The 27666-nt window shown below is 40.9% G+C and overlaps 1 protein-coding gene across 1 annotated transcript; it reads left to right on the top strand.

The window, feature by feature from the left end:
• Positions 1–67: 67 nt before the first annotated feature.
• MONOS_5713 (putative Beige/BEACH domain) lies at positions 68–27656 on the top strand (the record flags this gene model as incomplete). Its single annotated transcript, XM_067875886.1, has 3 exons — positions 68–149; positions 207–14292; positions 14347–27656. The coding sequence occupies 3 exons, from the start codon at positions 68–70 to the stop codon at positions 27377–27379; spliced, it is 27201 nt and encodes a 9066-aa protein (XP_067721953.1). The 3' UTR covers positions 27380–27656.
• Positions 27657–27666: the final 10 nt, after the last annotated feature.

The following is a 27666-nucleotide window of genomic DNA, read 5'->3' as shown; positions in this document are numbered from 1 at the left end:
TACCAAAGATAATAATCCATTCTCAATACTGCCAATGGATGAAAAAAAAATAAGTCATTGCTTTGGAATGCGATATTATTCTTCTACAAAAACGCTGCTGACAACAATTACTGATGAAAATGCTCTTTATGATTTGCATGATTTACAAAGTATTTTTCAAAGTGATGAAGATACACAATCAACACAAACATTTGGAATAACAAAAGAAATTAGCGAGAATTCGAAGCAGAATCACACTACACAAATAGATAGTTGTGATTCATCGCTCCAAAACGAAAACGATTTCGTTGGTTTTGATGTTACATACATTGTTAAATTGTGGGAGTATATTTTGATTCTTTGCAAGTCATCTGTGCAGCAAAAGACGCAGGAAGACACCTTCTTCACCGTCTTTCAAAGGCTGAATGGTTTGAAGAGGCTGCTCATCACAATAACACACCTAGTGAAGAGAAGTGAGTTTATCGATGCAGAGTTCAACACACAGACGCTCAACAGAATCAAACAAGCATCCAACGCCAAGCAGAACGAGGGAGCATCATCAGAAGAAGAAGACAAAAACACTGCAATCTCATCAGACGATGTGCCAGAAGCCGAAAGCAGCCAGTTTGAGGCACTCTTCAGCTGCAAAGGGAAAGACTGGGCGATTCTGCTGTCTTCTGTGAACAGGCTGATCGATATACACGAAGAGCTTGTCTTCATCCAGCACGACACACAGAGCAACAGCCCCTCCGCTTCTGCTGCTGAGTCCTCACACTCGCCATTCCCAGCACTGTCGCTGAGCAGACTGCAGAGGGACAGCCAGAAGAAGGAGAAGAAAGATGAGAGAGAAAAGAATGAAAAGAATGATAAAACAGGCAAAATAGCTCAGGCTTCGATGAGCAAAAACCCGCTTTTTGTGTCTTCTGCTGCTTCTTCGCCGGCAAGCAGTGTAATTTCGACTTCTCACCGCAGCTCATCTGCTGAAGATGGCGTGTTTGCCTTCTCAGCTGTTTCTTCTTCTGTCTCTGCCTCTCCTTCTCCTCACTCCATTTCCCCTGCTCCTCCATCGCTTCCTCCGCTACCACCAACATCCAGATACTCGTTTTCGGTTCCTTCTTCTCTTTCGTCTTCCCCTTCCCCTTCTCCCTCATCATCGTCTTCATCGTCATCATCATCATCATCATCTTCTTCTTCTCCTTCCTCTCCTTCTCCATCTTCTTCTCCTTCATTTACAAAGTCATCAGCCACTTCATCAAACAACCACTTCCATTCATCTGACTCACCTTCCACTCCGTTTGCCTCTCCCTTCACAACACTCACAAACTCCCTCCAATCTCTTCTTTCTTCCTCTTCCTCCGCTACTTCCTTTTCTGATGAAGACCAAATTTCTCAGTCGCCTTCTATCGCCTCACCAGAAAGCAGCGATTCAACACCTCTTTCAGCCAATTCTCCGTCAAATGCCTCAAATTTGGAGTCACAATTGAACAATACAAATTCCAAAGCAGATATTTCTCTTTCATCATCTTCACCATCTTCTTCTTCTCCTTCATTTTCTTTGAAACAGATTGAAGAACAAACTGATAATTCAAAAAATGAGAACGAAAGAATAACTTCTTCAACAGAAGAATCTGCTGACAATTCATCGGAATCGAGAGAAAATGAATCACATTCACCTTCTTCTCCTTCTCCTTCTTCTTCTCATCCAACTTCTCTTTCTTCTCCGTCATCACCTTCATCATCATCTGCTTTCCCTTCAACACAAACACACACTCCATCAGCCATCCGTGCAATGAGCATTCAAACAGACAGCTCTCTCAGTTTGCTCAATCCAATCAATTCTTCTGATTCTTCTGATTCTTCTTCTGATTCTTTACAAGAACAACAACAACAGAAACAACAGAAACAGCTGAAAGAAGGCCAAATATCTTCTCAATGTGATTCCAGTGTGACAGCAGATGCTGATAATTCTTATCTGTTTGTATCACCTTCATCTGGCTTCAACTACAATTCTTCTTCTTCTTCTTCTTCTTTTCACAACTTTTCTGATGAAAAACAAGAATTTGGAAATCAACAACAGCATCAGTTGTCTTTGAAGGAGCATTCTCATTCATCAGATGTAGATGATAAAGAAGAACAAGAAAGAGGAGAAGAAGAAAGAGGAGAAAGTAAGTCCAAAGAAAACGATGAATTCAACCGAAAAGATCCCTTTTCAACTGATCTCTTCCCTTCCTCCCATTCAACAGACTCTATTTCTCTTTCTCGTGTGTCTTCTGCCTCACTCACGCAGACAAACAGCTGCCGTTCTATTCAATCAGTTCCTTTGAGTACGTCACCTTTTTCATCCACAAACACAAGCTCAACAATAAAGTTTGATAAACCTTTTCCTTCTTCTTCTTCTTCTTCTGCTTCTTCTCTTCCTCCTTCTTCTTCCCCGTCTCCTTTGCCTTCTCGTTCTCATTCATCGAATTCTTATTCATTTCCTTCTTCTTCTCCTTCGCCTCGTCCAGAATCCTATCCAAATAACATCTCTTATCCACAATCTTCTTCTTCTCCTTCTTCTTCCTCTTCCTCTTCCTCTCCTTCTTCCAACACACAAACAGATCCCTTTGAGCTTCTCTTTATTCTTCGCTCTTTCGTCCGCTCTCCAAACGCCCATCTTCTTTACTCCTCTCCTTCTGCTTCTCTTATGCTGCCTTCTTCTTTTCCTTCTTCTTCTTCTTCTTCTTCTGCATCTTCCTCTTTTTCTCCTTTAAATTCTTCTTCTTCTTCTTCCTTCACCTCTCATTATTCCTCATCTCAGCCATTAACACCCTCATACTCTCGAAATTCCTTCACAAATGCTCCTCTTTCTCCTTCTTTCCATTCCTCTTCTCTTGCTGACTCGCACACAAACAACAATTCCGATGATATTCTCTTCCCTTCTTCTTCTCTTTCCAATTTCACTTCTTCTTTTTCTTCTCTGCCTTCTTCTTCCTCTTCCTCCTCTTCTTCCTCTTCCACTTCTTCTTTGTCTTTATCTTTGAGCAATCAGAACTTCGAAAATATTTCATTTCCTTCTGCTTCTCTTTCTTCATTCATTTCAACTTCTCCTTCTCAAACACAATCAGCTTCATCATCATCATCATCATCTTCTTCTTCTTCCTCTTCTTCTTCTTCTTCTTCTGATTTGACTGAAGAAGCTCCTTCTATCGCAAATGCAGCTGAATCAGCAGAAAATGCACAAACATCATCTGATTCATCATCATCTTCTTCTCAGAATGAATTCAATGAAGATCAACAGAACGAAGATATTCCTATGCATTCTTCGCCTTCACCTCCTTATTCTCCTCCCCTTCAAACTTCTTCTTCTGAACCTTCTTCTTCTGCTCCTCCATCAATTTCATCATCATCTTCTTTGACTTCGTCTTCCCCCTGTTCTGATTTTGAGCAGCAAAAAAAGACTTCTTCAACAAATTCGTCATCTTCTCTTATTCCAAGCGACTTCCTCTTGTTTTGGCGTGTTGTCCCTTCTGATGAATCAACCAACAGCTCTTCATCTGAACAATTAAGCCCTTTCTCTTCTTCTTCTTCTTCTTTTTATTCTTCCTCTTCCTCTTCCTCTTCTTCCTCATCTTCTTCCTTCTCCTCCTCCTCTTCTTCTCTTTCCCCCTTCTCTTCTCTCCTTTCTTCTCTCTCTCACTCCATCTCTTCCTCCATTCCACACACCGCCTTCGCCCGCGCCACTCTTTCTGTCCCCTGCGACGAAAACAGCATCCTCTCCTTCTCTGCCTTCCTGTCTCTCCTCTCTCTCTTCGAATACTCCGTCGCTCAGCCTCTTCTCCAGCTCAACATCATCCGGAGAATCATCCGAATTCTCCGGGCAAACAGCAAAAACCCCCATTTCGCGTCTAAACTGGGCACGACTGAGACGCTTATGAGGTTGTTCCCTGATCTGAACGAGGCAGTCAAGAGAGAATGCATCGAAGTGCTGGCTGTGCACACACGATGCTCATTGAGCGACCAGAGTTTGGGTGGAAGCTCGCAAATGAATTCTTCTCTGACTTCTTCTTCTTCTTCGATTTCTTCTTCTTCTTCTTCGATTTCTTCTTCTTCTTCGATCTCTTCTTCTTCTTCGATTTCTTCTTCTGCTCCTTCTCCTTTCTCTCCACGTTCTTCATCCATTACTCCTTCTTCTTCACCTCCTTCTTCCTCTTTCACTTCATCATCCTCATCATCTTCTTCTTCCTCCTCCTCTTCTCCTTCTTCGTTTGTCTTCCCTCTTCTCCAAAGAGAGCTGTCGATGCTGTGCAAAACATCACTCACCACTCAAATGTCTGTCAGCACCCTCTCAACAGTTCTGTTTGGCATTGAAAAACTTCTGTCAATCTCTTCTTCTTCTATTTCATCATCATCATCATCATCTTCTTCTTCTTCTTCTCCTTTGCATTCTTCTCTGTCTCTGCCTTATTCTTCGTCTTATCTTCCTTCTTTTGCATTGGCATTGAACTTCGCATATCCTTCTTTTTCTCCCTTCCACCCTCTTTTCTCTCTCCCTTCCCACCACTCAACACTTGCATCTTCATCTCCTTTATTCAATTCTTTATCTTCTTCTTCTTCTTCCTCTTCCTCTTCATTTGCCTCTAAGCAAAGAATGCTCTCAACTCTTCGCAACACCAAAATTGTTGAGCGTGTTTCTTCTCTTCTCGCCTCTTTGGTTGTTCTTTCTGTTTGTATCAGCCCTGACTATCCAAAAGAATGCACATGGAGCAGTCTGAAGCAATTCTGTGATGACTCTCTCAACGAAGAGAAGGGAAATCTACCTCCTCTCAAGCTGAAAAGCTCTGCTAGTGAATGTTTGATTAATAATTCTGTTGGAAACTCATCAACAGGATTGAATAATTCTTCTTTATCTTCTTCTTCTTCCTCCTCCTCCTCTTCTTCCTCTTCTTCCTCCCCCTATTTCATCCCCCCCACCTCCTTCTTCCTCCACACCGCCAAGCATCTCCGCTCTCTTTACTCCCGCCACGGCATTTCCGTCCGTCCCGACGAGTTCCCTTTCATTGAGATCATCACAGACACTTTTGACCTGGTCTCTTCCTCAATCATCCGAAGAGACATCGGCAGAATCGAAGCAGACGCCGTCACTCACGCTCACAATGCTCCTTTCGACTCGCCTTTTTCGACCATTTCAGCTGCCACGTCGTTTGTGGATCCGGTTTCTTTGGCTAATTCTCCTTTTCCCTCGCCTTCTTTGTCTTCCTCTGCTGCTTCATCGGCTGATGGAAATGTTGATTCTTCTTCTTTGAATTCTACGTCTTCTTCTCATTCTTCTTCTTCTCGTTTCAGACACAAAAGACAAGCTGTCACTTTCTCTTCTGCAAGAAACAGAACAGCTTCGTTTGCAACATCTGTTGAGCCAACTTCTTCTTCCACTTCACTCACTTCAACATTGTGTTTGAATCTTATGTCTTCATCATCGTCATCATCATCTTCTTCTTTATCTTCCTCATCGGGCAATGCATCATCAACTTCTTCCTCTTCTTCTTCCTCCTCTCTAACTCTCCTCTCCTCCCTCCGCCCCCTCTTCTCACTCATCCCTTCCTTCACCCACACCCTCCTTTCCTTAATCTCCCAAAATGAGCCTAACCAGCACATCGCCCGCCGCCTCTTCCACACCTCTGACGACTACATCCTCGTCTCCATGCTCCTCCACCCCTTCTCTGTCTCTTCTGCCGTCTGCCTCTTGTCTTCCTTCCTCTCTTCTGACAGACAACAGCAGCTGGATGACATTTGCTCTCTTCTTTCAGCCATTGGCTTGTCTACGAGAACACAAAGTGTTCCTCTTCTGATTTTTCTCCATCACATTTTGAATGCGTCGCCTGCTATTCAGTCGTCAGCTGAGGCAGAGGGACTGTTTGAGGTGCTGTTTGGGCTGCTGAAGAGAGAAGGGAAGGAAAGGAAGAGAAGAGAAGGAATGAAAAGGAAGAATAAATTGAAGGATGACGATGGAAATTTAACAGAAGAGAAGAAAGAAGAGAAGGAGAAAAATGAAGTGGATTCTTTGGATGATCAAAATTCATCAAAAACAAGCATTTTGTTTGCTTCCCCCCAAACACTTTCGTCTTCCATGTTTTATTTTCTAATGGAGCCAGCGATAAATAAGCAGAGCAATGACAACTTCACAAAAACTAATCAGTCAAATTCTTCAGTGCACAGCAAATTTAGTCCAACTCCAGAAAATGCATCAAATTCGCGATCTTCTTCTCCATCTTCCTCCTCGTCATCCTCTCTTTCAACCTCCCACTCTTTCTCACTCTTTTCCGCGGAGCAGCATTTCTATTCCTCGCTCGCTCCTCCTTCTACTCTCACCATCATTCACTTGATCCTCCGCTGTCTTTCAGCTGCAACTGCCTCAAACACTGCAAACAGCACAAAATTAGAGGCGGATTTCTCATTCGCCGACTTTTTGACTGACATTTTGTGTTCTTGTGGTCTGATGGAAGATGAATACAGTGCTCGTTTTGTGGCTGTTCTTCTGTTTGAAATGGGATGTGGGGTGGATTATTTGACAGATGGAGAGAAACTGGTGCTCTCTTCCTTCTACAACTCCCACGAAATGGCTATGCCTTCTTCGCTTCTCCTTCCTTCTCTTTCATATTCTTCTAATTCTTCTTCATATTCTTCTTTTTCTTCTTTCTCATATAATCAAGCAGGCAATTCCAGAAAGACATCACAAAAATCACCTTTTCTCATTTCAAATGCATTTCCCATTCGTGTTCTGCTGCGTCTCTTAAAGAGAATCCCTTTCCTCTCATTGCAAAAGGACATTCTTCGCACTCTTCTTCTTCTTATTCTTCACTCATCCAGCCACAGCACCCGCATTTTGAGCGAAGGAAAAATATTTTCTGAGCTTTTGACTCACTTTGGATTTGTGCTGAGTGACGAAAAGAATCCTCTTTTCTGTGAAATTACAATGATTGGCTTGTTGCTGGGGAGATATTCGGTCTCCAATGAAGAAGCAAGAGCGCTCTTTCAGCTGGCTTATTTGGCTGGAAATGTTCAGAATGTGGAAAAAGACATGAAGAGAAAAGAAAGAATGAAGAAGATTATACCAATGGAAAAGAAAGATAAAGATGAAGAAATGCATTTGTCTTTTGGTTCTTTGTCTGTTAAGAATCAAAATTCTTCTTCTTCTTCTTCTTCTTCTTCTTCTCAATTAGAAACCGAAAAAGATGCAATCTCATCAAAAAATGATACATATTGCAATTCTTTTCATACTTTATTGAATTTCATTCTCGGTCTTATTTCTGTTGGATGCTCTTCTCCTTCCTCTCCTTATTTTTCTTTGTACAAATTTCCTTCTTCTGTTGAAAATGAATTCTTCTCGTCATTTTTCTCTCAATCTCATCCAAAACACACTTCAGACACAACATCCTTCACTTCCTCAAACACAAACACAAACACAAACACAAACATCGCATCTTCTTCTTCTTCGTCGTCAAGCATTTCACCAATTCATTCCACTTCTTCTTCTCCTCTTTTCACTCCAAGTACACAAATTTCTTCTTATCCTGTTCACAATTATTTCTCCTCTCTCAACCAATCACTTGATTCATTGTTTTCTCCATTCACTTCTCCTCCTTCCATTCCATGTGTCACATTCAACATTTCTGACTGTTCAGATGCTTTTCTTCATCTTTCACTAACATCTCCAACAACAACAACAACTTCTTCTTCTTCCTCTTCATCTTCTTCAAATTCTCAATACACTTCTTCTTCATTGAACTCTGTCACATCATCTTCCATTTCATCCACACCCTCAAATTCTACACAAACATCCACCTCATCCTCTTCCTCCTCCTCCTCCTCTTCTTCTTCTTCTGTTCTCCGTCCATTTCCTCCCTCTGGAACAGGCTTTTCTCTTTCTCTCTGGCTGCGAATAGATTGCTGTGTTGGTTATTTGCCAATGCAGATCTTCAACGCCCAATCGGCTGATGGCAAGCTGTTCTTTGAGGTGCTTTTTGATCACACCAGAAAACAGCTTATTCTGAGGACAAATCCACACTCAGAGATCGAAGAGAATATTTCAGCTGCAAATGAAAAGAATACATCATCATCTTCTTCCTCTTCCTCATCTTCCTCCTCATCTTCTTCTTCTGCCTTCTCTTCCTTCTCATTAACCCCCTCAAACCCCCTCTCTCTCTGCACCTTCCCCTTTGATCCCGTCCCTTTTCGCTGGCATCATCTCGTTATTTCTCTTCTGCGCAACCGAACTTTCAAAACAAAAGGCACAGCTTTCATTGCAATTGATGGTGTGTTTTCAGATACAAAGCCTCTTACATATGTTCAGTCTGTTCCACATTCGATGCTATCAACAGTGTCAATGAGCATCGGACAGAAGAGAACGAAATTTTCTGTTGGAGGAAAAAAGATTTTGAATGCGTTGAATACAAACAATGCATTTTCGTCTCAATCATCAACAGATAGTTCACATCCTCATCTTCTCTCGCAGATTCCCTTGTCTCAGACTTCACCTGCATTGGAGCCAGCCTCTTTCCCCATGTCTGCCATCACACCCACAACACCATCTGATTCATATCCTTCCTCTCCTTACATGGCAATCACTCGCCCCCTCTCCTCTTCCATGACTCCTGTTATGTCTCTCTCCTCTCCTCCCATCTCCCCTTGCCCTTCCATCTCTCCCTTTGGTATTTCTCATCTGAGCCCTCATGGTTCCACTCCACTTTCCCCTTCTTCTCCATTGGCTGCTGCAAATGTTCTACCAACAGCTCCACTCAGCCCAGCACAGAAAGATATTTCTTCTCGTCTTTCTCAATCAAACAAAGGCAATTCTGCTGAATCTCCAATTTCTAACCTTTTGACTCCACTTTCAGCTGTCTGGCATCTCGGCCCCTTCTTCCTTGCTGAAGATATTCTTTCCTTCCACCAAATAGCTCAGATTGTGTCATTAGGCCCTTCATATTTCGGAACTGCCTCAGGAGATGTTGGGAGGTTTGCTGGAATCGATGGAAGAGCTTCGGTTATACCAATTCCGAATGACGTGTGGGTAACTCCTCAGCCTCAGCAAAAGGAGATAAATGTGATTGAGAGTCAAAAGAACAGCAAAATGATTGAAGCACTTTCAAATTTAGGAAAAGACAATAAAAACGTCTCAAATGAGAATAAAAGAAAAGAGGCTATTGTTCGAAGCCAAGCAATACCTGATGACGGAACACATTTTCTTTCATTTTCGTGTGTTTTGCCTCGTCTTCCATCAGAAATTGTTGAACACAACGCAAAAATGAAGATGTCAAAATGCTCGCGAAATAACAGAGTAGCAGAAAGCAAAAGAATTTTGGAACAATCTCAGAAAGGCTCTTTCTTCAATCAAAATACGAAAAGTGCATTTTCTGATTCATCTTCGTCTTCTTCAAGAAACACAGAAGATGAAGAGACAGACAAAATGAATAATCATCCAACAAAACAGCTTAATTCTTTTTCATCATTGAATTGTCTTCCATTGCCTTCTCCTCGTTCTGCTGTATCTCGAAATGCCATCACTCGCTTTTGGATGGCAGAAGGTGCTCTTTCCTCACTCACTCCACTCATTCCACACATCAACTTGCCTGAATCTCCATCTTCTTCTTCCTCCTCCTCCTCATCTTCATCGCACATTCTCCGTTCTTTTCCTCCTCCTTCATGTCTTCCCAGAACACGTGCTCCTCATTGTGCTGAAAACGAGTCACCGTTCATCTTTTCGAGCGAAAAATACTTTTTCTTCTTTCATCCAATGCACCACACACAACACTACAAACTCCATTCCCTTGTTCCTTCCAGAAAAGACATGAAAACTATACTCGATCTGCCCAATGACAATCAATCAGTCCATTTTGATGGTTTTGAATGGCACGACATCCACCACAACTCTCAGCTCCAGCACCAACACAAGGGCAGATACTCAGGAAAACAGGAATCAATTAAAGCAAAAGAAGTTGTGTGGGCAAAGAAGACAGCGCAGATGAGACACAAAACAGACAGAGACGAGACGATGAGTGGCACATGGAACACACTCACTGCACAGCCACGTGACAATGCTGGGCTGAAGCAGAATGAGTCTTCTATTTCTGCTGCTGTTGGAAGCTCCTCCTCTTCTTCCTCGTCTGTTTCTGCCTCTTCTTCTTCTGCCACAAGTATTGCTGGTGTCTCTCTTGCATGGGTTGAAGGGAATGCTTTCATATCCACTCCACATCCAATTGCATCTTCTGTTGAATCCATCGGAGGACCAACCGTTCTGCTGTCTCTGATTGATATGTGCACAGACGAGCAGGCATTTTCCACAGCTGTTGCTGTTTTGATGACAGCTACAAGAAACTCACCCACATTTGCACACCAAATGGATGTGGAAGGGAGCTGGCAGCTTCTCTGCCATATTCTGGAAAGAAGAGCACATCTGCTGAATGAAGAGACTTATGCTCTTATTCTCCACTCGGCGTGTTCTGCGCCTGCTTGTGCATCTTCTTTCATTCCGGCTGATGCATCTGTGCTGTCTCAAATACCTCCTTCTGCTTTCTCTTCTCCTCTGCCCTCAGAACTCATTCAAGAAGAAAACAGTATTCCTAATCCTAATCAACCATCTGATCATCAGCAAAGTGAAACTTTTCCATCTTCTGTTTCTTCATTGACTGAAACATCAAAGAACAGAACATATTTCACTTCGTGCCCGATTATTTTGAATGCTCGTGCATTTGCTTGCATCGCATTTGATTCGCTTCTTCTTCTTCAGTTGCCTTCATCTTTTGTTCAAATTCTTTCTCGCACACTCCTTTTGCTGTTGCATCAGGGCAATCCTTATTCAAGATTTAACCTCGACAGACTGAAAGAGCACAACGCATTTGCCCAACTTATTCACTTAATCATTCATCTCGGCTCAAACTGCATTGATGATTGGATTACGAAAGATGAGAATAGCGAAATGAATGTTCGATTTTCTCATACAACTTTAACAAGCAATTCCAATACCAATTCAATCCATTCTCCAAGCAATAAATCAATTCCATTAAAATGTTTTCCCAGTTCAGCTTCACTTTCATCTGTGCTCACAGTTTTGCTTCGTCTTCTGGGCGATGCGTGGGAAGGGCCTGATCTACAGCTATTTGTTGAGTTGTGTGTTAGTCTTCTTCCATCTGCTTCTGAAAGGGCGGATGCTCTGCTGAATGCAAATGAACTATGGTTGGATCATTTGCTATGTAAAGAAGAAAATAAAGAAAATGCACACAAAACGAATGAAATGACTTTGAAGCTATTGAAAGGTCATAAAGTGAGTATTGAAAATGTTGCAAAAGAAGCATTCAGGCAATTTGCATTTAAATCTTCATTTGTCAACAGCATTTCTCATCCAGCAACATCCACACCAATTCAGTTACAATCGCCAATAAACAGAATAGTTTTGCTGAATCGTCTTCTTCTCTTTTTGGAAATTTTATTTGTTACAACAGATTCAAACCCTTGCTTATCTTCACCTGTGCCACTTTCCATTACTGCTTCCTCTTCCTCTTCATCATCATCATCTTCACCTGCATTTTCTGCATCAAGTGGTATGAGTTCATTGTCTTCTTCCTCATCCATAACATCCTCTTCATTTTCATCATACTCCTCCTACAACTTAAGTGTCTTGTCCTCAATTCTTGCCAATCGTATCCTCTCCTTCTTCCACGGTGCATCTCCATCGACTGCTCTTTTGTCACTCAGACTACTGGGGCTGATGCTACTCCGGCACGATGGCTTTGCGAACCAATTTATCCAGCGCAAGGGGTTTCAACAGCTGGCACCTCTTTTGCTTCCTTTTGCACTGTTCCCACCTTTTTACACACTTTTGTTTGCAATCATGCTTCGGCGTGTGGATGTAATTGCGAGTAATTTGCTGTTTGTGGAAGAAGACGAGCAGAATAAAATGAACAGACTGATGAATGAGAAGTTAAACTTCAATGAATTGATTATGAACTCGTCTGGCAACTTGAAGAAAATTCAACAAACTTTTGAAAAGGACTCAAAATGTTTAAACAAAGAAACAAGCACAAAACATTCTGATTCTTCTGAATCTTCTCATCACACGAATTCATCACTGTATCCATTTGAGCATCCAACAAACCCTGACTTCTTTTCTCTTCGGGGATTATTAACTTCCCCTCGTTCTTTGGCTTTATCGAAACAGTCTATTGCTCAACAGCCTCAACAAGGAACATCATCAACATCAGTTCAATCATCACAGTCATCTTCATCGTCAAATGCCTCTTCTTCTCAATTTGGTTCGAATCAATCGAATTCGAACAACGTTGCTGGTATTCAGGTTCCTCTCCCTCATTGCATTCACGTTATACTCTATTTACTAACAGCTGCACACAACTGCTGCTATCTTTCTTCAGATGCTTGTGTTGATTGGAGGCCTCATCTTTTGAATGCAAATGATATTCGTTCAAAGAATGTTCACAAACGTGAAACAATTTACAAGCAATCTCCATCATTTGCATCTGTTGCTTCTTCATCTGCTCCATCTGCTTCTGCTTCTCAAACGGATAGTCATTCAATGACAAAGGAATCAAGTGGCAATAACAATTCCTTAACTGATCTTTCCTTTTGCATTCCTGTTTTGACGCCTGATGAATTCGAAAAGCAAGAAGACTTTCCGTTTTCTTCGAACACGAAATTAACAGATCATTCTCCATCTTCTCTATATTCCTCTGCCTCTTCTTCCTCTTCTTCTTGTAATTCCACTTTATCTCCAGAAGAACACCGCTTCTTCTCCCACTCTCCATTTGTGTCTGCCGGCCATTGCGGGTTTTGGCACTCCGCCACTCTGAATTCTGAACTCTTTCCTTCTGTTCTCTCACTCAACTCTTCTCATCTGTGTGTTCTGTTCCCCTGTCTTCCGTGTGATGTGGTGAATCATTCGCGTCTGTTGGTGCGTGTTGTGATTGAAGCACTGAATGCAATTGTGCTCCTTTGTGTGAACGAAGGGAAGGACGAAATAGCAGCACTGCTGTTTGACATGCTGCTGTTGAATCCATATGTCGAAGGGATGTCTTTGCTCACTTTGCTTTTTGCACCTTCTTTTGCAACTTCTCCTGGTGAAGAAATGAACCAAACAAAAGAAAACTCAAAATTAGGTGGAGAAACCTCGTTAATTGCAAAAGGAAACAATTCGGAGACAAAAAAAGCAAACAAGCTTGAATCAACGTGTGGAATGTCTGACTTCGATGAAAGCGATGCAGATGCTGTTCCAGTGGATGAATTGGATCTCGGCAATGATCTCTTCAACACAACAAATCCAAAGAGAAAAGAAGATGATAAACAAACTTCAACTTTGTTCACGTTAAATCCACAAAGCACGCCAGTTGAGCAAACGTTTCAGTTTGACAAATCTCCTTCCTCATCAGCATCTTCATTACAGATGACTGATTACACATCTGTCCCTGATTCATCTAGCACCCAATTCGATGAAGCAACACCCATCTTACCAGAAATGGATATCAATGAGCAAATTCATTCGTTCACTCCGACTGTCTCATTTTCAAATGGAGTGTCTTTCAAACAGTTCCAAAAGCAAAGAAAGACTCAAACAAACGATTCTCTGATAATCAATATTCCTTCATATGAATCAACTGATCTATCTGAATTTTCAGATGTTGAAGGAGCATCTTCAGCATCATCAGTATCCGATGCACAGAAACAGAAGGATTCAACAACTACAATCAACTGCCTCCCAACTTTTTGCTCTCTTTCTTCATCTTCTTTGCAGTCAAAGCAAAGCTCTGACGGATCTTATTCTCTTTTGCATCCCTCAGAATCGACTTATTCAAACGACGCTACTTCAGTTGAAAATTTGAATGAAGCAAATGCTGACAGATACACTTTCATTGAGAACTCTATTTATCATCTGATAAACGATTGTCTGCTTTTTGCTTTGCGTGTGGCTGGAAATTTGTTTGACAAGAAGCCTTCTTTGTATTCTGACTGTGTTTCTGCACAGCTGTCTTCAACCGCATCGTCTATTCCGCCTTTCACTCCTCCTCCTTCTTCTTCCTCTTCCGCTGGCTTGTCTTCTTCCTCCTCTTATTCAACGTTGCCTTCCCAAACAACTTCCTCAGCTTCTTCTTCGAGTTCTTTTAATGCTTCTTCCACTCAATTGTTGAGTTTCTTCTCTCGCTCTGTCACATTCTGCGATATTTTCACAGAACTTTTAGAAGGAATTCATCCACATCTCAGTTTACTTGAACAGCATATCCACAAAAAACGTATTATCGATGAGTTCGTTCGTTCTCTCCTAAGCTATCTATCGTTTGAACCAGAACTATTTCTTAGCAATCAGCTTATAATCTCCAATGCAACAAGCGTTTCCTGCTTTCTTGCTGAAGAAGCAGAAGCCGGGGCTATTCCTGTTAACACTGAAAAGCTGCTGAAACTAATTTGTTCTTTGACTTCAGTTGTTCAGCAAATTCTGCCAAACGACAACACATCCAAAGCTCCGTTTATGTTGTATGAAGAGCACAATGAACAAGTCAATCATTCTTCTTTTGCTTCTTTCTCCACTTTTGATGTGCCCATTGGATGGGGAGATGTGAGTCAGCCTTCGTTTTTCTATTCATGGATAAGATCAGACGAAATGGAAGGAATAGAAACCGATAAAGAGAACAACGATGTCTGTGAAGAGAAAAAAATTCAAACAGAGAAGCCAAATGTTTTAAACACAAATGACTTAAGCAGTTGCAAAACGTGTGCAGATAATGAACGAAGCTCAGTTGCATTGCAATCTTCAAACAATCCTCAGTCACAATTATCAAGTCCAACTGTATCAACTCCAACCAGACCAACTTCTTTGGCTCCTTCTCCACCACCTCCTCCACCTCCTCTTTTGACCCCATCTTCTTCAAAGCAACCACCACCGCCTCCACCCCCCCCTCCGCCAAGAACTTCACATCCTTCTTCTCTCGTTTCGGATTACTCGACAATAAACAAGGAAGGAACAACTCTTTCTCCTCTTTCTTCGCCAGTATCTTCTCATTCACCGCAGAGCACTCATTTTTCTTCATCTTCTTCAAGTGAAAAACAATCACCAAAAATTCAGTATTCTCTTTCAGTTCCTAAGACACATTCAACTTTTCTGGACTCAGCGTTCTCTGATGAATATTCAATGCAAACTCATCCACACATCTATCCTCAGCCTGCTTTTGAAAGTTCAGTCGAATCTTTCCCTGTGCTTGCATTTGACATTCTGCACTCAGGACGATCTGTCATGCCTTCTCAGTCAGCATTTTCACAGACTGGTTCAAATGTCAGCTTCTCCATGAATGCGTCTTCTGCTCCAGATTCGCGCTTTGCTGAGCAATCGCTGCCTATTCTTGTGTATGCAATGAGGACGATGGTGATGACGTGCATTCGTCTGTGTATAAACAGAACTCAGAACGAAATAAAAGAATCTGCGAAGCATTTGATAACACTCATTTATTCACTGCGTCTGCCTCTCTTTTCGTTCACCGCTCCTCTTTCCAGTTCGGACTCTGCTGCTGTGAAAGAAAGAAGAGGAAAACGAGAAAGCGAAAGTAATTCAAAAGCATCTGTTGGATCAAGCTCCTCATCCAAAAGTTCTCAGTCATCCAAAACATTAGGATTCTCATTCTTTAGAAAATCTCAATCATCCTCTCAAAGTGCCTCCACATCGCAGCATAGTTCCACTCTGAAAGAACAATCAATTGATCGTTCACATCAAACTCAGATTTTTTCTCAATCAGGTTCGATGCATTCCTTACTGAATCCACATTCAACCAATGCTTTGTCAGCTTCCTCACTTAATTCAGTTCTTTTGTGTGAAAATGTGACAGACATTTGGCACAACCCTTCAACTGCTTCAGTCAAATGGCTGAAAAAAGAGAAGGAGAAGGAGAAGGAGAAGGATAAAAACATAACAATTCAGGATATTCCATTCATTGCATATGTTGTTGCTTTTGCACTGTCAATGAATGATTTGTACGAAAAAGATGAATGGTTTTCAAAAGCTGTCTTTTCGCTTCTGTCTTTTGTAGCTGTCACATACACAAGCATCTTTCAACAGCTATTCTTTTTCCCAGTTGACAAAGAAAAGGAAAAGGAGAAAGAGAAGGAGAAAGAAAAGCTCAAAGCGAGAGAAAAAATGAAAGAGAAAGAGAAAGAGAAAGAAAAAGAGAAAAGCGGAGCAACAAACAAGAAAAAAGATTGGTCGAGTTTTCTTGCTTTGGTGAAGCCCACAAGCGAAGTGGAAGAAGCTCCTGTTGCCTCGTCGATGCTCATCCCAACAGCAATGCAGCTGATGAGAGAGTGCTGCTCTGTGCCTCTTCCTTATCAAGATTCACTCAACAAGGACTTCGTTTCGCTCCAGGAATTGATGGCTCAGTTGGAAAGGCGCGAGGAAGACAAAGACACTAATGAGCCTGCTGTGAGTTCAGCGAATACAAGTTTGTATTCTCTTCTTCCTCAATCATCGCAAAATGCGATCTCTCGTATTCCGTCGATGTCTTCAATGACTCCAACATATTCGAGAAATGGACAGTCTCAAACTCCAAGTTCATCATTCTTAACTGCATCAACTTCGATGCTTCCATCTGAACAGTCATTTTACACTCCACAGGGGCGCTCATTGTCTATGGCTACTTCTTCGTCAAACGTATATGGATTGCCCGTTCCCACGATAATTCCTGGAACAGCTGACAGTCTAAGCTCAATGACATATCAAGCTTTTCTGCAGTCACTTTCTCAGTTGTTCCTCACAAAGCAAGGATTGGAGGCTTATTGTGAAGGAGCGATGGATTGCTGGACAGAAGGAATGGACATGCTTATCGTACAAAACTGTAAGGCAAATGAATTTTCCAGTTATTTCCAGAGAAAAGAAGCCTCCATTAGACAATGCCTGACTCATTCTCCTGGTGGTATAGCAGCTGTCATTTTTGCTTTGTGCAAAAGAAGATGGGAGACCAACAGAAACACTCGATTAGCAGCACTTTCTCGTTCACAAGAGAGACTGAGGCGTTGGAGCACGAAGACCAACAGAGCGCGCATGATTGCATCGTCCACTGGATATCACAGAGCAGCGCTGATTGGAAGAGTGCAGCTGATGTTTGCGCGGAGACACAGCTTGTGGATTTCTTCTGCTCTGTCGATGCATTCGCAGGCACACTCAAAATGGATTGATGAAATGAACACTGTCAAAAGCGAAGGAGGAGTATATGGAATTCAGATGATGAATGTGGATGATCTTCTATCGCTTGTTAGTGATAGCTTGGATATTGTATTCAGAAAGAACAGCAAAAAAGAAAATTATTCAAATGCGAAAGGATTGTTGCACAAAGATAAACGCATAGATTCTGAATCATATGATGAAGACACGTCTGAAGAAGAAGAGGAGGATGATATGAGTTCATCAATGTCAGAAGAAGAAGAAAGCTGTAGTTGTCAAGATGAAAAAGAGGTATCGGATCGAAACTCGAATGACAGAGGAAAAGATTTGATTGCATCGTTGCTGCAAAAAGAGCTATTGAGTCGTTTGATTGAAGATGATGAAGAACGTCTGATTGGCTGGCATAGCGATGTGTATCGAAACCAATCTCCACTCGTTGCACAGTCTTTGTGCAGAGAAAGAGGAACAACTGAAGATTGTAAACTTTCATTTGGCAATATTCCTTCGAAGTTTGGTCCTTTGAAATATCTGAACAAAGAGACAGTTGAAGGAAATACAGACAAATCATACATTTATCTTCTGAAAAATGCATTGAAAATGGAATCTTCCAATCTTAATGTTAGTGAAAAGCAAAAAGGAAATCATTTAATTCAAGTTTCAGAAGAAGAAAAGAATAATGACAGTCTGACCACTCAATTGTCTGATTGCGTCGATTTATTTGCAAAATCCAAAGAGGAATCATCTGAGCTTTTACCACAGAAGCTCGAACATCAACCGCCTTTACACAGCTACCATCCAAATAATCGATTTCTTTACTTACAAAATCCTCCTTCTTCTTCCCTCTTTTATCCAATTCGCTCTCCAGATCTTGACTTCTTGAATCGTAGTATTTCTTCTCTGCTCTTCCCTCTTTTCTCCTCGCCTTTGTTGTTTATGAGCAATGTGTCTCGGCTGGTTGGCGGAGTCGATGCAACAGACGGAGTTCTCTTTGTCACTGAGACAACTGCTGTTGTTGTGGACGATCTGCGAATGTCTCCTGATTGTGTGGTGCTTCCTTCTGCAGAACCTGTTCGGATTTGGTATGATGCGAAGAGGGTTGCAAAGAGACTTATCAAGATAGCAGCTCAGCATGACTGGATGAGTGAGTTAAAGAAGGAAAGAAAGCATTTGGAAGAAAAGAAGAAAAAAGAAATTCAAAGATCAAACTTTTCTGATGATAAGCCAAAAGTTATTGGAAACGATTGTTCTGAATTTCACGATTTTGGAAATAATAATAATGGAAATGAAAAGACAAACTCAATCAGCAGTTACTTTGAGGACGAAGAAGAAAGATTGGATGATGACTCTAATTTCTTATTATCCTCTGAAAGTGAAAAAGGAACGAATAAAGCTGGTAATGAAATAAATAAGTATCCTCTTAATCATCCTGATTCTGCTTTGATTCATGCACCATTTTCTTTATTCGCAATAGCTTCAATGCTTTTCCTTTCAAAATACGAAGATAGTGGTTGTATAAATTCAAGTTCTTTTGTGAAATATTACAATGAATTTGTTCAGCATCAGCTTAAAACTGTTTGTGAGTGTGCAATGTGTGCTTCATCATCTTCTTCTTCACCAATTGTCAGTGCAACTGATGGAAATAATTGTGTTTATAATTCCACAACAGATATCAAGGAAGGAATTGATTTGACTTCAAAGCTTTTGTCTAACTCAGATTTCTCTTCCATATTCAACTCACTTGCAGATGGGACTGAAACATTACGTCGAGCATTCCATGTTCTTCAATCATCTGATTTAGCTAAACGAAGTGGATGTCATCAACTTCTACCGTTCACTCAAACATATCAGCTTTCAGACATCATTGAAATACAGCCTCTCCGCTTTACTCTGATGCCTACAGCACTTGAGCTAATTTCTCTAACACAAACTTCTCTGTTTCTCATTTTCCCTGATGCTTTGGTTAGAAAAGCAGCATACACTCAGCTATCAATTGCTGTGTCAGCTCTAAATCCGTATTATCAACCTCATCACAAAGAGTTTGTTGCAGCCTCAGCAGAGCCTGGCATTATTGCATCTGTTTCTGGAACGACTCCATTGCTCGAACAAGATGAAGACGGGTACTATCGTTTCACCACTTTGAACGAAGCAACAGAAAAATGGCAAAAAGGGCAGATGTCCAACTTCCGCTATTTAATGCTTTTGAACACAGCAGCAGGTAGAACAATGAAAGATCTGAACCAATACCCTGTGTTTCCATGGGTTCTGAAGGAGTATAATTCAATGTCTCCTGATCTGGATTTGATAAACAAAGATTCTTATAGAGATCTTTCGAAGCCAATGGGAGCGCAGACTGAGAAAAGAAGGAAAAAAGCGAAAGACCAATTTGAGAACATGCTGACAGTTGCTAAGATGGATGCTGTACAGTCTTTGAAGAGCGGAGACGGAATGAGTGGAACGTCTGATGAGCCTATAGTAATTCCAGCGGATTCATTGCTGCTGATAAACTCCATCCATTCAGAAGCTGTGAACACCAATCGAGTTATTGAAGACCAATCGTTTTTCCGTTCAAAGCAGAACTTCAGAAGATGGCATGATATTGAAACCACTTTAAAGCAGCTTCAAAACGAACGAATGAAAGAAAGAACCAAGGAAAAAGCGCAAATATCAAATCAGCAATCATCAGGAGCTTCATCTTCATCAGGATCTGGCTTTGTTTCATCAGTTCCCACAATACCTTCTCCCTCGATCAACTTCACATTCCAGTCTCAGCCGTATCATTTCGGTTCGCATTATTCGAATGCAGGGATTGTGCTTTTCTATCTGACTAGAATTGAGCCATATACCACTCTTGAAAAGCACATTCACAGTGGAAAGTTTGATGTGCCAGACAGAATATTCCATTCAGTTGGAGAAGTTTGGCAGTGCGCAAGCGAAGGATTTGTGTATGACTTTAAAGAGCTGATTCCAGAGTTCTTCACAACTGCCAATTTCCTCCGCTCTCATCTGCCATTTGCACAACTGGGTTATCGAACATCCGTTCTGGAAAGTGGACTTGTCCTTCCTTCGTCAAATGAACAGTCTTTATCAGATTCTCATTCATCCCCAAGCTCAGCGCTACCGACTTCTTCTTCTGTGATGTCTTTGATTAGAGAAAAAACTAAGATGTATCTTTCAAATCCGCAAAGGCTTCGACCTCGCCGTCGTAACAGGCACAGTAGAAAACAAAAGAACCTTTCTGACTTATCAAAAGACAGAGTCAGTCATCATTACACAGAATCTCTTTCATCATTTTTATCTCTTGATCAGCTGCCTTCGTCAATCTCATCAGCTATTTTACCATCTCCCCCAATTGGCACACCCACACATGATGTCATTCTGCCTCAATGGGCACACAAAGACCCTGAGAGATTCATAGCCATTCACAGAGCTGCTCTTGAATCACAATATGTTTCTGAGAATCTCAATCACTGGATTGATCTCATCTTCGGATGCCTACAGCGAGGACCAAAAGCAGTGAAAGCACTGAACACATTCCATTTCCTGACATATGAAGGTTCTGTTGACATTGCTTCAATCAATGACAAGATCACTAAAAAGAGTGTTATTGCACAGATAAACAACTTCGGTCAAACACCTTCTCAGCTGTTTCTCAAACCCCATCCTTCAAAGAAGGTGCATGCTCCTCAGCCAAATTTGTTTGATTATCCGCTTGATGCTCTTTCTGTTAAAAGCTTTTCGCAATCACTTCCTTCATCAGCTTCTTCAGCGAGTGCTTCTGGAGTTCTTTCTTCGTTGACGTCCGCTCGCTCAGCATCAATGTCTTCAGCAGCAGCACCGTCTGATCCATATTTGCCTTTGAAATCATCGGCACTGACCATGTCATCATCGTCTTTACCGCAAGTGACTCAGTTTTCTTCTCAGATGCCTCATCCTTCGTTGTCTTTGTCAATATCTGACATTAGAGTCAAACAGAATACAGATCTTCTTCAGAATCGAATCGAAAGCATTGGTCCAAAACGCATTTTCATACCAAACAGCAAAGGAATGTATATCAGCTTTGCAGGGAGTGACAATGCTCTTCGTGTGTGCTCTTCTACTTCTTCATCGTCAGTCCTGTCTGTACACGAAAACATGCACAATGGCGCAATCACAGCAGCTGCGTTTTATGGAGGAGCTGTGCAGGCTAAAGACAAAAGCGAGATATTTCCTTACGTTGGCTGTGGAATTGGCTGGGAAAAGCAGAATGCGATTGTGGACGAGATTTCTGAAGAGGAGAGCCAGTTGTTGTGTGAGCTGAGCGTGAAGTCATTGAAATTGATGGACAATGGAATGCTGTTTCCTCACTCCTCATTCGACATGCTGTCTCAGTTGTTTGCTGGTCCTTCAGTACAAACGAATGAAGTTAAGAATAATAAGGATTGTGATTCTGAGCAACATTTATTCAAATTAAAAAGAAAACTCTCTCCTCAGTCGATTTCACGTAGCAATATTCATCAATCTGCAGTTGACTTAGAATTAAAGGAAAGCAACGATGAAACAGCCCAGCAACTTATTTCTCTTCTCACAAATCGCACAATCGCAAAGGGGCTGTCACGGACACTGCTTTTGACACTTGACACTCTTTTTGTTGATTTTTCATCGAGTCTTTCTTTAAAAACAGGTTCTGTTCCTCAGCTTCCAAAGAAGCAGGTGGATTTTGCTCAATTTGGTGGAAGTGACTATCTTTTGAGTGTTGTAGAGGAGATAAGAAGCTCAAAGATCGCAAAAAGAAAGGCAAACGAAGAAAAAAATAAAAAAAGCATAACAGAAAAATCTTGCATGCTTGTCATTGGTTCTGATAGCACTGGTGATGAAATTTCAACGGAATCATTACAGCAAGCAAGCTCTTCATCACCTGACACAGAAATTAATACAAAACTTAATACAGAGAAAGAGAACGAAAAGAAAAGAAATATTGAAAAATTAGTGAAAGAAGAAGAGGCAAAACAGCATGACCTTCTGTCTACTCCACCGCTTCCTCTTCCTCTCGATTTTTCTTCTGATTCATCAAATGACAAAAGTTCAAAAGAAGATCTGACTAATGACCTATCATTGAGCCATACACAACAAAGTATTGAAGATGGAGAAGCGAACGAATCATTCATAATTCCTTCAATGAATGCGCTGTCTTTGCCAATATCGTTGCAGACAGATGATCTATCAACAATGTCTCCTTTTACTATCAAGCATAGAGAAGTTCATCCAAATGAACAATCTTCATCTTCTGAAAGTGAAGCACAGTTAGATGCGACAGAAGCTCAAAAAGAAGCACAAAATGTTGACACAACTCAAATAACAGAAGCAACAACAAAAGAAGATGTATCTTCTCATCCATCTCTTGATTCATCAACATCTGAAGCTTCTCGCCCTCAGCAATTACCAGAAGATTCTTCGTCCAAATCATCAATCCAATCTCGCACTTCTTCAGTTGCAATGCCAGCTTCTGATACAAATTATCAGCCTGTTTCACGATCAACATCATTCTCTTCAACTGTTTCGCGAAAGATTCTTTCTCCTTCTCTTTCATATTCTGTTAGTCCAATACGGTCAACATTACCAACAAAGGAACAGGAAGAATTTTCGTTGTCAATTCCCACTCCTTCGCAATCGACACATGTGTTTATATCTCCCACATCCACATCAACTGCACACCCATACAAAACAATGGTACATCCTGTCGGCCTTCACCAATTCTCCCACTCTTCCAAAAGCGATTTGTATTCGTCACAAAGTAGACAGGAAGTCAAGACGCATACGTCATCTGATCTTGGATTCACACTAATCACAGGCGGTGAAGATGGTGTTGTGGCTGTGTGGAGATTCACAACGTCGGATGAGTCTCAGCAAAAGACACTATTTGGCTGCTCTCCTTTCTTCCCCAGCTCTTCTGTACTGTCAACAGTTACTCCGCTCGTTGGTGCAACAGTTTGTGGTGAGCTAAAGGAAAAGGAAAAGGAAAAGGAAAAAGAGAGAGATGAGAAAAGGAGACAGAAAGAGAGAGAGCGAGCAAAAGCGTTTGGAGGCATGTTTGGTGGAGAGTTAAGCGATTGGGCAAGCACAGGAATGAAATGGAAAATTGGAACGAATGGATTTGGGATATGTGAACGAAAGAGTCGGAAAAACAGAAAAGAAGAATTTGAAGGTTACGGATATATAACAATTAATCCATCTTTATCTGCTGAATTAGGGGAAATGGCTTTAGGAAAGGTCAAAAAGAATGCTTCAAAAGACGTGAGCATAAGATCACTCAGCGGCAATCGAGAGATTGTGTCTGTGGATGTCAACGGCTTTGCAGTTGGTTCTGGATTTGATATTGACCGCGCATTGCTCGAACAGCACTCATATTCATCAGCACGCTCACTGCAGCAGTCACAAACTGCTCAAATTGTAGACATTGCAGACGCTCAGGAAGCAGCTCAGATGGCAGCTGCTTCGCTAGGTCAGCTGTCTTCTTCTGCTGCTGATAAGTCACTGTTGCAGAGTTTGTATTCAACATTGTTTTCGATTGAGAAGAGGAGCGGTATGTCTCTGGGATTCGGCTTGTGGGATAGTTCAATGACAGGTCTTGTCAAAGTGCTACAGAATGAGATGTCTGCTCCTGATAAGAATAGCTTTAGCCCTTCATCACAACAAAAGTTCTCACAGTTGAATTCATCCTATGATGAAGGCAAAAATGACGACGAATCGTATCTGATGGGGTATATGTCTGTATCGACACCTTCGAATCAGGGAATGGTGAATCAATTTTCAGCTGACACTTCAATTCTCCCGTCTTCGATGCAAATGAATAACTCAACAGATTCATATCTAATGCCTGAAGCACATTCATCACAAGTCTCTCCACCAAAAAATGGATGCGCATCTTTTGATGCATCTTCTCTTCAAACCCCAAAACAAACAACTTCAGCCAATCAAAACTTTTTCGCTTCAGCTCAGATGGCTGAAGAAAAAGATTCAACAAGCTCGCCTCCAAAGCGTTTGGTCAGATCTATGTCTTTTTCAAGAAAGGCTCTATTAACTCGTCAAGCTTCTTCTCTTTCATTATCGACTTTAACATCTGCTGTGTCAATGCTCCTTCCTCACTCTGTCACTTCTCCGCCTTCTGCGCATTCTTCAAATGTTGCTCCGTCCTCCCCATCAGTATCAAACACTCCTCAGTCACTTGCTTCGTTAATAAAGCACACATATCTTGTAATGGGCCCAGGTGCCTCAATCATTCGCCATTATAACAATATTTATCAGCAGCGGTTTATAGGGAGGGCGGCGTCAGGATTCATATTCAGGAATTCTCCTTTTCCTTCTGAATCTTCATCCAGCTTCTTCCCTCCAGAGGACAACGATTATGAAGAGTGGGTGCATGCTTTGTCTGTAAAAGGCGCAAATGAACGAGAGAGAGAGAAAGCTTCATCGCCAAACTTTTTGAATCAAAAGTCAGACATCCAATCTATCTTTAGACAAAATTCCAATCAATTTTTGGATTCTATCTCAACAAAGACTGCATCCTTTGTTCAGCCTCAAATTTTGTTCAATGAAATGCGATGTGATGTAATTGCTCGATTATATGCTCATCGTCATCCTGTAATATCCATCGCCACTGATTCTTCAGCCGGAATTTGTGCTTCTGGTGATTGCAGCGGAATGGTTGTTGTGTGGGATATGAAGAGGCTGCAGCTGCGCTGGTGTGTGTCTGTTGTGCCGAGCTTGTCAACTCCCCAAATTGCTCAATTTCGAACTGACAGCGAAAATGCTGATGAATCAAAGTGGAGAAATGGTGGAAATGAATTGCCATTGGCTTGCATTGCAAACGGATCTCAAGTCAAAAACAAGTCAGGTGGATGTCTTCCAAACGATCTTGTTGTTTCTCGTAGACCACTTTACGCAAATTGCATTGTTACAAATACACTCAGGGATATTGTTGCCGAACATAAAAGTCAATTGATGAGAAACGAAAATGAATATGATGAATGCAATAATATCGAGACAAAAAGAAATTTCTCATTAATGAACGATCGGTGCGCATCTGATTCAAATGAAGGATTATTCGAGGAAATGAACAATATCAATGGAAACAATTGTGAGACAATTGAAAAAGACGCACCTGTTGATGAAAACGAATGCATGTTTAACTTCGAAACACTTCCAATACATTTACCTGAAAGCTATCCAATAGAAACGCTCATCATTGAAAAAGGTTCAACTTCGATCATTGCAAGCAATGGAAATAAGCTTTGGAAGTGGAATTCAAATGGCTCTGCTGTCATTTGTGGAGAAGCTGTTGTATCAGATGACGAGGAAATAACAGCGTTAAGCATTTCAAGAAAAGGGTTGGAAAAATCAAGAAGTTGCAATCTGAGCATAAAGTCGCTTGACTTTTTCGGAGAAACTAAAACTCAACATGATGAAGAAATTGAAAAGGGGAAAGAAAATATAGATATGGAGCAGATAGATTCTCCAAAAGAACAAAATGAAGAGAACAAAAACGAATATGAAGCAGATTCTCTTTCGATTTCTAGTAGTCAAGATGAACAAAAAGAAGAGCAGAAGACAGAATTTTCATTGAAAGAAATCAGAGAAAAAGTCATTGAATATTTAGCTGAATATCGCAAGGTTCATGAAAAATCCATTAGTTCGTGTTATGTTATTGGCACATCAAAAGGTTCTGTGCTTGTTTTTGAAGGAGCTCAACGGCCACAGTTAAAAGGATTGAGTTGGCGACAGGTCGCACATATCGTCTCAAATGCAGAAAAAGGTGGAGTTATATGGAATATTTCCAAATGTTTGCCTGCTTGTTATTTGGATATTGCTATGAAGAATGAAACAAAAATGAGAAATGTTAGTCAGAGTTCGTCTGAAACTCAATTAGAGAAGAAGAAAAACAATTTTTTGACCAAAGACAAACATTACTCGGCTGCTTCATCTTCTTCTCTTCACTTGTCATCAACATGTCTTGAGACATCTGATGAAGTTGATCTTTCAATCTCTCCTTCAAATTATTCAATTTCCTCAAAAGCATCTCTTGATTCTTCCATTTTCCCTTATTCTTCTTCCCTTCCGATCTCTCTGTTTTGGAGAGCTGCTTCTTCTTCTTCTGAAATCAGCAGCTGTATCGTTGAGCACATCTTCAGCAATTGCATTGAGCATGCAACTGCTCAGGTGTCTGAAAGCAGAAGGGAATTAGAGACAGAACTTATTTGGAACATCAAGATGCCCGAAGCAGAAAAAGAACTGAATGAAAAGCGCGATGTGGAAAGAGAGCTCTTCATTTGCTCTGATGAAAAACCTTCTTCTGCTTTTTCTATTATTTCCAACAGGACAAGTCGAAAGCATTTGACATTTGATCCAAGCACAATTTCTATCGACCTTCGCAAATATCCTGTTCCTCCGCCTTCTCGATCATCTTTTAGTTTTTCTTCAGCCACATTCTCTTCTTCTGCAGATCTGAAAAGGTATTTTAGAAAGGGGGCACTTTTTGGTTCTGCTTCAAAGCCTGTTTCGTTAGTGAAAGTTCGAATATTAACACCAAATGAAGATTTGCCTGAATATGATCACTATTTGACGCAAAGTTCAAATCATATTGATAAAATTCAATTTCCATCTTGCAATGAAATTAGCTCTTCGATGATTCCAAAAAAATTGGTTTCTCGTTTTTCTTTCTGTCGAGTATTCGAATCATTATCTATCCTTCGCAAGAATGGATCTCTTATGTTTATTGATCTTAATCCTCACCCTTCCATTCATCTTCAGAACGACACATATAAATCCGTTTTATCAAACTTCATTCCATTTATGGTCAAAAGCAGAGGAAGCGTCACAAAACTGTTTTCCTCAAAAGACGGCCTCAGCCTCGTTTGCGGGAATGGAGTTAGCGCTATCAATGTTTTGATGCCTGTTGAATTCAAAAGAAAAGATTTTTCAGAAGAGAAGAAAGAAAAAGATACTGTTTGCTTCAAGTGCGGAAAGAAATTGGGAGGCCTTACAAGCGGAAGCGCATGTGGAGTGTGCGGAAACATGTTTTGTACAAATTGTCTGAGTGAAAAGACATTTTCGCTTGTTGGCGTTTCTGCAGCAAAGAGAAAAGAAGTTAATACTTGTGAAAAATGCTTTTCAGAAATCTTTAATTCAGGAATTATAAGCCAAGGACGCTTTTCTGGCTCATTCAACGATTTTGAATTAAGTTGATACTAGAAAACATAATTTTTCTTCAATGGTGCTTATCTTTCAAATTTGTTCTTGTTGAATTTGTTTTCAATTTTTCGTTGTGTTGTATTCTTTTTTTGTCAAGTACAGAAAGTTAAAATTTTATTTTCACATTTTAAAATGTGTAACTGCCTAAATTATGTTTTTTGTTATTGCTGTTATTCATTTATTTGTGATAGATTATTCAAATTTATATTTGAAACCATTCGTCAATTTCATTTGTTTTTGTATTCCATTATAAAACTCTTTTTCAATAAAATTTTTTCTTT

Source organism: Monocercomonoides exilis, assembly GCF_001643675.1.
Source record: "Monocercomonoides exilis strain PA203 chromosome Unknown scaffold44-821271, whole genome shotgun sequence".
Taxonomy (NCBI): Eukaryota; Preaxostyla; order Oxymonadida; family Polymastigidae; genus Monocercomonoides; species Monocercomonoides exilis.
This window is presented reverse-complemented; position numbering and strand designations above follow the sequence as displayed.